Raw genomic sequence first — 13,558 nt, 5'->3', positions numbered from 1 at the left:
TGGGGTCGTCCGGCAGGGTGCACTCCATGATGAAATCGGCGAGTATTTGAGCTTTGATAGCCGGCCTGGGCCGATATTCGAGGTCAAATTCTCCGAGCTCGACCGCCCATTTGGCGATCCTCCCCGCACGATCCGACCTTTGCAATATTTGCTTCATGGGCTGGTCGGTCAGTATAACTATCGTGTGGGCTTGGAAGTACGGCCTGAGTCTCCGAGCCGAGATGATGAGAGCGAAGATGGTCTTCTCGAGCTTGGAGTATCGGGTCTCAGCATCCCTGAGGACCCGGCTGGTGTAATAGACCGGCTTTTGGAGCTTGTCCTCTTTCCGGACGAGGAATGAGCTCACTGCAACTGGGGAGACGGCCAGGTATAAATAAAGGAGTTCACCCTTCTGAGGCTTGGTAAGTAGCGGGGGAGAGGCCAGAAGGTTCCAGAGCTCGTCAAAGGCTCGCTGGCATTCTTCTGACCACTGGAAGTCTTTCGGCCGTTTGAGGCTCTTGAAGAAAGGGAGGCAGCGCTCAGCTGACCGGGAGACGAACCTTCTCAAGGCGGCGACTCGCCCTGCGAGCCGCTGTACCTCCTTAACTGTCTTCGGAGGCGCCATTTCTTGCAGCGTCCGGATTTTCTCAGGGTTGGCTTCAATTCCACGTTGGGTGACTATGAAACCCAGAAATTTGCCCGAGGTGACTCCGAACGCGCACTTCGCCGGGTTGAGCTTCATTCGGTATCTCCTGAGCTTGGAGAACGTCTCGTTGAGGTCAGCTATATGGTGCTCCGCCGCTCGGCTTTTCACCAGCATGTCATCCACGTAGACTTCCATATTTCGGCTGATCTGATCTTTGAAAATTTGGCTGACCAATCTCTGATAGGTGGCCCCAGCATTTTTCAGGCCGAAGGGCATCACCTTGTAGCAGTAGGTGCCCTTGTCGGTGATGAAGGCCGTCTTCTCCTCGTCTTCCGGCGCCATCCGGATTTGATTGTACCCTGAAAAGGCGTCCATAAAAGTTAGCAGTTGATGCCCTGAGGTGGAATCGACGAGCTGGTCGATGCTTGGGAGGGGGAAGCTGTCTTTTGGGCAGGCTTTGTTCAGGTCAGTGTAGTCCACGCACATGCGCCATTTTCCATTGGCCTTCTTTACGAGGACTACGTTGGCGAGCCAGTCCGAGTAGGAGACCTCCCGGATGAAGCCGGCTCCGAGGAGTTTGTCCACCTCCTCGGCCGCAGCTCGTTGTCGTTCCGGGGCGGAGCCCCTTTTCTTCTGCTTTACTGGTCTGCTGGTCGGCTTCACCTGGAGTCGATGGACCACGACCTCAGGGTCGATTCCCGGCACGTCCGCGGGCGACCAGGCGAAGACGTCAGCATTATCCCGTAGGAAGCTGACGAGGTGATCCCTCTCACGGGCGCCAAGGCCGGAGCCGACCTGCACAGTTAGCTCGGAAAAATTTTCTTGTAGTGGAATTTGGACAAGAAGCTCACCGGGCTCTACTTGCTTCTTCCAGAGGGTATCCCTCGCATCGAGGGTTTCTATGGGTAGTGAGGGGCCCGTTGGCTGAATCGTCGCCTCGGTTGGTGGCTTTACTCCGTGGGCCGCCATGTAGCATTGCTTGGCGACCAGCTGGTCTCCGCGGGCCTCGCCTACTCCTTGGCCGGTGGGGAATCGCATGAGCAGATGGCGGGTTGAAACCACGGCTCGAAGGGCGTTTAGCCCTGGCCGTCCAAGGATGGCGTTGTAGACTGAGGGCAGACGGACCACAAGAAAGTCCGTCCTTACCGTGCTCTCCCGGGGAGCGAGGCCAACTGTGACAAGGAAGCTGGCCTCCCCTTCAACTGGGACCGAATCTCCGGTGAACCCAACCAGTGGGGCATTAATTCTCCGGAGATGTCCTTCTGGCCACCCCATTTTTTGGTAGGCATGATAATACAAAATGTTGGCTGAACTTCCGTTGTCAACTAGGACACGCTTTACATCAAACCTATTTACAATCATAGAGATGACCACAGCGTCATCGTGAGGGGTCTCAACCCCTTCTAAGTTCTCGTCCGAGAACGAGATGACTTCATCAGCGCGGGGGCGCTTCGGGGGTGCTCCCTGGGCAGCCGTTCCTGCCGAGGCCCTTCCAATCATGTTGATGGTGCCGGCAATGGGCCTGTTGTCGTCTGGATTTTCGGTCGGTACGGCATTCTCCGTCGGCCTCCTTTCCTCACGTCGGTTCCTCACGAACCGGTTGAGTACTCCCCGACGGATGAGCGCTTCTATCTCGTCCCGGAGCTGGAAGCAGTCCTCCGTGTCGTGCCCACGGTCCCGATGGAAGCGACAGTACTTCCTGGGATTACGGGGAACTCCCGTGTCTCGCATAGGAGGCGGGGGTCGGAAGAAGTCCCGACCCTCGATTTCCATCAGGATCTCGGCCCGGGGAGCATTGACAGGCGTGTAGTTCTCGTACCTCCCCGTGTACGTCCGAGGCCGTGGTGGAGACCTTGGTCGAGGAGGGGTCCTCTGCTGAGGTCGTCCCTGCTGCCGGGGCGGGCTCCTCAGCCGGGGGAGATTCTTCTCTCGACGGGGAGATCGACTCCTTTGTCGGCGGCGTTCCTCGCGGCGTTTCTTCTGCTTCTTTGAGGCGGGCTTAATTGCTCCCCGCCTGGAGGCGACCGCCTCCTCGGCCTTGGCGTACTTCCGGGCTCGGGCCAGCATCTCGGTGAAGTCGGCCGGGAAGCTCTTCTCGATGGAGAAGAGGAATCGGTAGGAGCGAACCCCAGTCTTCAAAGCCGACATGGCTATTGACTGGTCTAGCTCGCGAACTTTCCAGGTGGCGGCGGTAAAGCGGTCCAAGTACTCCTTAAGGAATTCCCCCTCCTTCTGTTTGATGTCCAAGAGGAAATCTGACGTCCGTCGTTGGCGTCGGCTGGCAGCAAAATTAGTGGCGAACTGCCTGCCGAGTTGCTCAAAAGAGGATACCGTGTTCGGCTTCAGTCCAGAGAACCAAAGCCGAGCGGTCCCTCGGAGGGTTGCTGGGAAGGCCTTGCAAAGTATGGCCTCCGAGGACCCTTGTAGGGCCATGAGGGCCCGATAACTCTCCAAATGGTCGAGGGGGTCGGTGATTCCGCTGTAGGGCTCCACCTGAGGCATTTTGAACCTTGCGGGAACCGGCTCATCCTCGATCTGGCAGGAGAAGGGCGACTTGGTAGTGAACTCAAAGTCTCCCTCCTGCCTCGCCTTCTTACTGTGGAGCGCTGCAATTTGGCGCTCCAAATGCTCAACCTTTCTGTCGAGCTCCCCCACCCGCGGGATTGTCGCAGTGGTTTGCGCCGGCTCACGGCGGTCCGGGGCTGACTCAGCCTCAGAAGGCTGGGGTCTTCTGTTGAAATCTTCCCCCGGTAGCTCTCTCTGGGGGAAGTCCGCTCTTCGTTGTTGGCTCTGGAGGAGCCATGCAAATTCTGGCCTGGGAGAACCGGGCCGTTGGGAGGAAATTCCGGCAGGACCTGGGCCTGCGGGGGAAGCGTTGGTAAAGCCTCCTCGCGCCGTAAGCCTTGGACGGCGGCGGCCAGGGCCTGGACTTGCTGTACCAGGACATTGAACTGTTCCGGCTGGACCTGAGGAACTGGGTCAGCCGGAGAATTCTGGACGGAGCTGGAGAATTCTGGACGGAGCGTCCAGGACTTTGCGGGGGACGCCGGGAGATGTTGGAGGCTCCCTTACTTCTCAACTTCATGATCGCTACTCGGGCCCTTCCTCTAGCGCCAACTGTTGCTGGAAATTGGACCCGGGGGCAATCTTCGGTCGAGGAGAGGGAGCAGCGGGAGGTCACCACGGCGGGGCGGCGACCAGTCGGCGGGCGGCGTCCTCCGTCTGGGGGGTCGGGTGAAAAAATTACGCACCCTACAAACACTATTCTTCTCCTCTCTACACTATTTGCCCCCTCCCTGACTTGAGCGTCGGAGGGCCGGCGCCGGAAAACCCGGCCACCGGCTTGTCTGCAGGCACCCCAGACGGAGGACGCCGCCCGCCGACGGATCGCCGCCCCGCCGTGAGGACCTGCTGCTCCCTCTCTCCGACCACCCCAGACGGAGGACGCCGCCCGCCGCTTGGTCGCCACCCCGCCGTGGTGACCTCCCACTGCTCCCTCTCCTCGACCGAAGATTGCCTCCGGGTCCAATTTCCAGCAATAATACGAACCCGAGAATCTCCCTTGATTGTGGATTTGTGCCCACCCAATGTCATTGGGCCAACCCATGGGCACCCACCCACCCTGCGTCCTTCGCCCACAACCAGCATGCAGACGCCTCCTTTTAGTTTGTCTTATTAATTTTCTGGTAAGAAAAGCAACGGGCCAAATCTAGCTTACTTTTTTCATCTCATCAAGATACGACACCAAAAGCAAAGGTAAATCCCCACACATCCCGGGAACAAACATCAGAGAGATTGAGAGAGAGAGAGAAAGCTATGTGAGATTACAGTTCGTCAGCATAGAACTTCTCTATTCTCTCTTCCGATCTCTCTCCAACCTCACTCCTCCATTTAGTTACATGATGCCACGTCTTACATTCCACAAAGCAACGTCCCATCAAGCATCTGCCACCTGGCCCCCTCCCAGCCTTGCACGTCCCTTCCACTGCTGAAACCTGTCCTCCTCCCCATCTTCCCATCTTACACCTCCACCATATCAGCCATTATTGCGCTTATCGAGAGCTCAAGGACTCCGTCCAAAAGATATTTACAACTAACCCCCTCTGCCATCTTTCTATATGCCATTTATTTCAGGTCCATCTCCGTCCTTCTATTTATCTCCCCAAGCTAAGGCTGAGAGCGGCCTTGACGTCGAGCCTCCACGCGTAACCGCCGTCATCCATCCGCCAGACGTCGCACGGCGCCGCCAGCGACCCCCTCCCTCGCCGCCGGCTCGAGTAACGCACGCGAACACGGCACGTGAACGCCCGGCACGTAGCGCCCGGCACCATCCCCCTCGTCACAAGCGCCACCCTCACGTCCTCCTCCTCCTCCTCCTCCTCCTCCTCTGCTCCCTGCTTCCCATCCTCCGCCGCCCGCCCCACCACCATCCTCCTATAAGCCTCGTTGGTCCACGTCACCCGGTCCCACGCGTCGGATATGACGCCAGGACAAGCTTCGTCGGCTTCTAGCGCCGCTCTGACGGCCTCGTCGCCGCCGGGGACCGCAGCACCGACCTCCCCCTCCCGCCACGTGTCCGTCACGCACTCCACCGTCACCCACGACCCCGCCGGCCTCACTGGACGCGGCGCCACCACCTCTCCTCCCCCTCCCCCGCCGCCGGCTGCTCCTCCTTCCCGTCCTCGTAGCCACGCCGGGATCAGGTACGGCACCGCCGGGACCTCCGCCGGCGGCGCGGCCTCCTTCCTCTCCGGTGTCTCCGGCATCAGCGGCAGCGTCACCGTCGTCCCGGACCCCGCTGCCGACAAGTCGGACGAGGAGGACGACAACTTTTCTTCCTTTTCTTCCTTATATGCTCCCGTCTCTTCCTTAAATGCCCCTGTTACTATTTTTCTCCCTTTCCTTCCCCTTCTACCCTCCCTCCCTCCGCCGCCGCCTCCGGCCTTCCTCCTCGCCCTCCCGGCCGTCCTCGTCTCCGCCGGCGCCACAGCGGCAACCGGCGCCGCCGCCTCCGGTTTCGGCGCGATCGGCCGGAACCTGAGCATAATCCGGCCAACTTTCCACGCCACGTCAGCACGATAATCTCCTCCTCCTTCCCCTCCATACTTCGAGATGCAGCATCCTCCTCTCCTCTCCATCGCCACCTTGTAATTTTCCTCACAATTTTTTCTTTCTTTTTTTTGAGGCGCCTTAAGGCCGAGCAGGAGGGGGGAGGGGCCTTAAATAGCTGGGGGAGGCCTTGACACGTGTCCTTCGTGGAACGTGTCGGGCGAGCATCGGGTACAGCGATTGGGTAGAAGGGACACGTGGCGCGAGGAGAGAAGGAGAGCACGTGAAGGCGCCGGTGTCGGAGGGCGAGGGAACGGACCAATGGGAGGGCGAGGAGTGTCCTTCGCTTCGACTCCCAACAAGAACACGCACAGGGGATACGCCTTTTCTTTATACGGAAAAAGTTAGGGGGGATTTCGAGAACAAGGACACGTGGACGAATCAGGATGAACGATAGGTATTGGTCTGCATAATTAGGGATGGCCGGGTGGGGAAGGCAGACACGTGCAGGGGTTGATAGGGACGTGGATTGCAAGCAGATCCATGGTGTCAAATTCTCTTGGAGGTAAAGATTTCGTCGAAGGACGAGAATGCCCTCGGCCTGATGGGATGTTTGAAGTTAACGGCCTCTAAGACGGCTTCATGTAGGTCAGACTTAGGTCATCTATAAGGATCTATACGGCTGGATCAGGTTCAAATATTTGACCCATTTCAAATAGCGGGTCAGATTTGAGTTTCAAAAAAATCCAATCCAATCTAATCTAATCTAATCCATAAATATCTAGGTCTACTCATATCATTATCCTCTAGCCCAATCCAATTCAAATCATTAATTTCTCTCTCTTTTCTCAAATTTCTTAAATCTTTTTCTCTAGAGAGAAAAAAAAAAGCTACATAAATAATATTATTTGGCATTAACATTCAACACGTGATGTAAGTATGATAACTGGTCAAATAGATAACATCCATTCTTGAAAACATGTGCTATCTTTTGTACCAACTTTATTTAGATTTCGAGCAAAGTCAAACTTCATAAATGGCTACATAGGTAACAATATTCAATATTATATTATCGAACATGGATGACACGCATGTGGAAGCATTTTCAAAGTTCAAATTTTTATCTTTCATAACTATCATAAATTTTTTGACATTTAAAAGCTGCTTTTCTAATGACATGAGATACCATGTGATAACTATAGTTATTTTTCTTGATAAAGAATATACTCAAAGCAAATTTTGAATTACTGGATATCCTTTATTTAATAAAATAGTGATTTTGGATAAGTAATTTTATTATTATTACTATTTTATGTTAGGTCATAAATAAAATGATATTAATTTGAAATATTCATGTAAATAGCAGCATTTTTAAGGGTTAAAAATGATTTAGGAGGCAGCCGTTACAATTAGTTCAAACTTTGGAAGCAAGGTGGCCGGATAGTTTGGGAATATTGAAAAGTGGAAGCTTTGGGAGCTAATATCTCCATGGTGATGATTGAGGGGGAGATATGGGTCCCAGTTAACTGGGTTGGCACGGTTCCGTGGTACCTAATTGGACGGTGTGCTTTCAAGGAGGTGTGAAGGAGCTGTACATGCCTGCGAGATGCCAATGGCTATCCATGTGACACCATATAATGGTGTCTCTCTCTCTACAGTATCCCCTCACGGCTAGGGATGGTGGTAGCTTACGTTGGGGTGATGTAGCCGAGAGACCTTTAAGAAAAGTTGCCTCTCAAAGTCTTCCATTCCAACCTAAACTTGGTCATCAATGCAAGGCTTGGTGAGGTTAGGTCTGGTTGGAATCATCTCTGTATTCCTTTATGCTGCTGTACCGAAGGAAGATATCCAAATGCCTTGGAGGAAACAATGTCATGCTAATATGTTTCATTCTATGAGTGATGATATATATTCATAGATGTTTGACAAGTCTTTATACAAAAAAAAAGAAAAAGCTGCTGATAAAAGCCTTCGATGACCTGATAGATGTGGCGAAGAAATTAAGGCACCAAGATTTCAACCACACCTAACATTCTCTGGGCATGTTTGGATATTCCTATAAAAATATCATGCAAGCATTGGATCCCATCATACTATTACGTCCACATCTCTCACCAACAAGAAAAAAAAAAGAATCGCATAGGTTTCTATAACCTAATTGAGCTAGCCAATGCATAATTTCAGTAGAAAATCCAGTCCAATCTTACTTATTACTCAAGCAGGCCTTAATATGCATAATATATATAGTAAATCCCTTCCTGCAGTTTTTAGTTATTAATAACACCGGTGGTCATTGTAACGGAGAAAAATAATGGTATTAGTTTTTGTAAAACAATTTAAAAAATGAACTTAAAGAGTCATTCTTCATGGGTATGCAAAAAGTTAGGGGTGGCATTGGATTGAGTTATTCCTGTATATGCCAAACACTCTTAATTTGCCATCTTGTCCAACTTGACCCTTTCATTAATCCAAATTGGAATTGGTTGGAACTTCATGTTGAATTTGACTACTAGTTTACAACATTTATCATAGGTCTTATTTTAAATAAGAAAGAATGTAAAATACAAGACCAGAATATATAAATACAAGTGCATAACCAAACTGGTAGCATCACACTGCAATCTTAGATGTGTGACGACAAGACTAACTCTTTTTTTTTTTTGGCCCGGTAGGAAGAAGTCTATCTTGTTTAAATTGAATTTGGGACGCGTGTCACACATGCAGCCAACGGCAATAATGCTTTGTTTGGAACTAGCTCTCTTTTCAAGTACAGCCAACAAGTAACACCCTGTAATTGTAGTTTAAGTTGCAATTGAAATAGATATAAGATATCCATACTTATGTACGTGTGCATATCTCACAATTATTTGTCCAAGTTCCTAATTTTATTTTAAAATAGCTAAGATGCCCATGCTTATCTCGCATGCTATCACTCTAGCAATTCATTAAGAGTCTAAACAATATCTTCCGACTAATTTTTTGAATGAGGTTTTGAATTATGACACATGATATTAGAGCAGATCTGACTCATAATCTGCGTGAACTAAAGTATACTGCAGAACGAGTTCATGGAGGTATATTTAGTCCTATATCGTCGATGCACTAGATAGATTGGGGTGCTTATACAGGGGTAAAAAAAAATAAAATAATACCTTCTGACTAATTTTTTTTGAATAAGATCTTGGGTTATAATAATTACACCTTTATATTAGAGGTATTGGAAAATTCTCCGAAGCCACCTCACATGGAATCAAAGAGATGGCCTCACCTTTTCTACCTCAGCAGGCAGGTGCTAAAGAAGCAACCCGCCAAGATTGCAGGAGTTCTTGGCCTACTTCTCACTTTCCATTCCAGATTCTTCTTTTATCTTCTAAAGAATATTATGGGAGAGAATAATATGTCTTTATCCAAAACTCCTTGACGTTTGAAGCTTTTTTTTTTCCTCTAGGATTTTCCTTTTACTTTATGAGATGAGAAATTGTTCCTTCAAGCTTTCACCCACGGGCAGCCATCATTGCCTGCTCCTGCCCACTGGATCCTCCTGTACAAGGCAAGCATCTCTATGAGATTAACTGTTGGAGTTTTAATTAAAATAAATAAATAAATTTTATTATCTTCTAAGTTTTAGTTATTTTAAATGTTTTAAAATATTTTTTTTATGAGATACCTCTCTTAAAAGAGCTGTGATTCTTCGAAAGAGAATATTGGTTTTCGAAAAAATATGGTATTTCTGAAATATTATGTATATTCAAAACCATCGCGTTTCTTAGGTCTTTGAATAGAGTTTATAAATAAACTTTTCCAAAATTAATCAAAAACCAATCCGGTCTCTCTCTTTCTTACTGATACTCTATCTTTCGAAAATTTCTTCTATGGAGTTTTCCACCTTTCAACTTTCTGCTTTATATTTTTTTTTATTTTTTGGCCATCTAAAGGAGTCGATCGGGTTAAGCCTTCATAATGATCGTGTCTGTTAGAGGAGAATCGGGCAGAACCGGGTTGTGATACCTTGGGGACGAGATCGTCGTAGACCTGCACATAGGAAGCGAATCACATTCTTAGGGCAGTGTATATCACACATCTCGATCTAGACAAGCTCTTTCCAATCTTCTGATTTTATTCTAGTAGATTAATCTTTTATAATACTTCTATAGAATAAAGATATACCAGTTTCTAGCAAAACTTTTCTAACAATCTAAGAAAGTGAGTTTGATTGTTCTAGAAATTGCTATATAAATATTTAATCAAAATTTAATTTATTACACACCTATTACATAATACAAGATACTCAACGCTTTATTTTGATTTTTTTAATTTTATTTTAATTTTTTAATATTTAATTTATGTGGGGGATTGTTGAATTAAATCAAATATTTTAAAATTTTGAAAACCAAATTAGTCAACGGCCAAGTCGCAAGCATCCATGCACAAGCAAGGGAGCAAACATGGAAAGATCCCCAAAGAAAGCAAGGCATGATAAGTGTCATGCATCCACGCGCAAGAGTAAGCATGGAAAGACCCCTTGAAGAAGGAAGGAAGCATAGGCAGCCAATATGCAACAAGCCGCAGGATCAAAGGAGCACAAGAAGACACGTCATTAATCCGCAGGAGGAAAGCCTGCTTCTTTTGATGCGTCTGAGCCTATATAAAGGGCTCTGGGGATTATTTCAAACACAATCAAAATTTTCTCTTCTCCCTATTTCAAGAATCTATATAAAAAGGGCTCTAGGAATCATTGGGGAGAAAAGAAATAAAGAAAATTTTTCTTCTCCTCATAATTTTCTTAAGTTTCTTTTGAGCTATCTGCAAGCATGAACATGCACTTCTTTCTTTCCATAGAGGCGCACTGACGGGGAAGACGTGGTTCTGTATTGGATCGTCGTATCTCTAGAAGATCTGTGCCAGCAGACCCGTGCGTGGAGGGCATAAACTTTCTTAGGATAACACGTCAGCGTATTTCGATCCACAGACCATCTTCTCTTTCTTTCTTCATTTTATTATTCTATTGTCAAGTTAATTATTTGCTAGTTTATTCTTCTTATTTACTTTTTTTAAATATTAGAAATATTTAATTATTAATTTATCAATTATATTTGTGCATCTAGGCTAACACTTACTAAATCTATTTCCAGTATACGCTCCTTAAACATGCTGTTTGTTTGCATTCTTTGTCTGTATTCATGTTGTGATGTCCTGTTATAATGAGTCCATGAGTTCCTTTGCTCAATTCTATCCCCTGTTTCTTTTGGCTGTCCTGTAGGATTAATTATGGAATTATTCTGTGTCTGTAAATCATGCCTGTGCTACCGTAGTCTTTTCCGGTAACGATTTCGCATGATTAACAATGTCTACTTGGAAGGCTTTGAGTAGTTCTTTATGCAGCAAAATATCAAACGATTCATCAACTTGAGATGAATAAACTATGCAATGCGGCCAAGTTCTCTACCTATTTAAGGAGCAAATACGCTCCTTGGATTGTTTTATCCTGCATCCATCTAATAGAAGATGACACAACTTCATTCTCCTGGGCCTTCATGTAGATAATTTTCTAGGAACTCTGAAAGTATCAAGGGATACTCTTGCTTAGTGCTTTTAAATCATCCCACAATGCAAGATCTTTTGGAGTCTATATTCCTCAAGATTAACCTTAAAAATGCTAGATTTTCCATTAACTCTTCACAAACACTGGCTTTGGTGTTATCCAAGAGAGCCTGCATGGGTGGTACCTTAAAAATATGCCATGCTATACGATATTGCAGTAGAGCCTGCACTTGGAGTTTGATGTTGAGACTGAGCTAGTGAGTTTTTTTCACACTGGAGACATTTGTCTTGCATGCTTCAGGTGTTCATTCCCCTGCCTCTTTGATCTTCTGGTTCGCTATCATGATACTTCTATTTTAATATTGCTTTTTCGAAACTGATACAACCCTGACACACAAAGTTGAATGCTAGAAATTAAGCAATTACATGATTGTATCAGTTGCATAACCAGGACATGTTGGCCACATTGTTCGATTGACTTTGTGAAATGGCTGTCTTGGCTGAAATTATGGTTGTCAGGGATTGCTTATTCTCTTCCAGAGTTTGCAGAATCATGATCATTTGAAGCAGTCAGTTAAGCCCAATTTTCAATCTAATGTTTGCAGTTTGCAGACTTCATCATGTGAATTAAGCATGCATGATTTTTGAGTGATGCATTAATTTTTTATCACAATATAGGGGATATTTTTGGATGCATGAGTATCATGTTGATGATACAAAATAGGAGTTTTAATGAGTATATGGTTGTTTTTTGGAGCTAAGATTGCTGCGAAGCTTGTCAGCTTATGGTGTTTTCTTGCTCTGACTAGAAACCATTATGATATCAGATACTAAATCTTCATTCTGAACTCTGAGTCAATTTTGCCTAAGTTTGTTGTTGAAAAGACTCACTTTCCATTTTTCTATTATAACAATACATAATTACAATAAATATATTTTATGGCATATTAGTCTTGGTTACGGCATCCTGCATCGTGGAATTCCACTTTGCAAATTTTTGGTTGGACAAATGAAATAATCGGCTTTGCGATTGTCAGTGAAAAGTTTCTTCGAGCCTTCAACTCAAAAACTATTACTTCCTCTTATCCTTGAAAATAATGTTGCAGATAGATCAGGACCGAAATTTCTCCCTTGCGAAAACAATGACATAATAAAGGAAAGGGTACAAGAAGGCATGCTTAATGTGGTGAATTTTCGAAAGTATTAGCGAACGACTTTGACTACATCCTAAAATTAAAGTTTTGGACCCTAAATCATGCTATAAATCCTTAAAAATGGTGGTCTGATAGGAAGCTTACCAGGGCTATTTGGAAAGGAAAATGCTTTAGCAGCTCAAAATTGTAACTAAAAAAATCACTCAGCTAATGTGTTGTATTCTCATTGCTTCCCTTACATTGGCCTCGTAAAATGTGCCATATAATGAAGCAAAGGGAATGATGCAAGATATCTAAGTAATTTTTATGACTGACTTTTCTGAGTTACCATAGCATTGCTCACTTGGAAATGCCCCTCCAATCTAAAAGGTCTGCTCTTTCTGCTGGTTGGCCATCCTCAATGACACGCAGAAAGTTTCATGTGCCATGTGGCAAGCTGGGATTGGCGCGACACACGAGTCAGATAAAGTACATGGAGGTTAGTTGAACTAAGAAACATCATATCAGCACAACTTTCAGATGAGCAACATTTTCCAATAAATTTCTTACAGTAGACCATCTCTGAAACCAAGACTAGGTAAGTTATGATTTGTCTTCTTTGCTAACAACAGCTAGAGACAGGAGCCCACCTCCTCCATTCTTCAGCAGCAGAATGCATGGCTTCTCCCACCCCACCTACTTCATGTGTTCCCTGGGAATGAACTGGAAAGCTAGAAGAGCCTCAAAAAGACCTGATGTTTGGGTGGCTATATGGCTATATGGCTGCAGTGTAACCAAAGTGGGTCTTGCACTCTGGGGAGAGCACCCTAGTTGCAAAGCATGTGGTTTTTTTCTACTGTGGACAGGGCCACACACAGACACAGTTGCTTAAACAAGGATTAGTGCATGCTTTTCTGGAAGACAACTGAGAGACTCAGAGAAGACCACATGAAGCAGATGATTTGGTTAATGAACAAGGTTTCCAGTTGATGGATTCTGGAGAGGCTTCAGTTTTTATTTTGCTGGGTTCTGTTGGGACCAAGGTTGAGTCCCCTTTTGCTTGAATTTTGGCTGGCTGAATTGGCCAGTATATGTGCCTTTTGATCGCTTTGGTCATATTTGGTCTGGCTTGTCTAGGGTCTGGGGACCCTTCTCTCTGTTTCATGACTGGTTTTATTACCTGGCTTCCGATCTCGGGAACCCTTAATAC

At 46.8% G+C, this 13,558-nt stretch overlaps 1 protein-coding gene across 1 annotated transcript; it reads right to left on the bottom strand.

Annotated features, from left to right (window-relative positions):
- Positions 1–4,326: 4,326 nt before the first annotated feature.
- On the bottom strand, positions 4,327–6,011 carry LOC103715873. The gene has a single exon (XM_039118241.1). The coding sequence runs from the start codon at positions 5,761–5,763 to the stop codon at positions 4,780–4,782; it is 984 nt and encodes a 327-aa protein (XP_038974169.1). The 5' UTR covers positions 5,764–6,011; the 3' UTR covers positions 4,327–4,779.
- Between the last annotated feature and the right edge of the window lie 7,547 nt (positions 6,012–13,558).

This window comes from Phoenix dactylifera, unplaced genomic scaffold (genome assembly GCF_009389715.1).
Source record: "Phoenix dactylifera cultivar Barhee BC4 unplaced genomic scaffold, palm_55x_up_171113_PBpolish2nd_filt_p 000328F, whole genome shotgun sequence".
NCBI classification, from domain to species: domain Eukaryota; kingdom Viridiplantae; phylum Streptophyta; class Magnoliopsida; order Arecales; family Arecaceae; genus Phoenix; species Phoenix dactylifera.
Note: the sequence above shows the minus strand (reverse complement) of the source record. Positions and strands in the feature narration are given on the sequence as shown.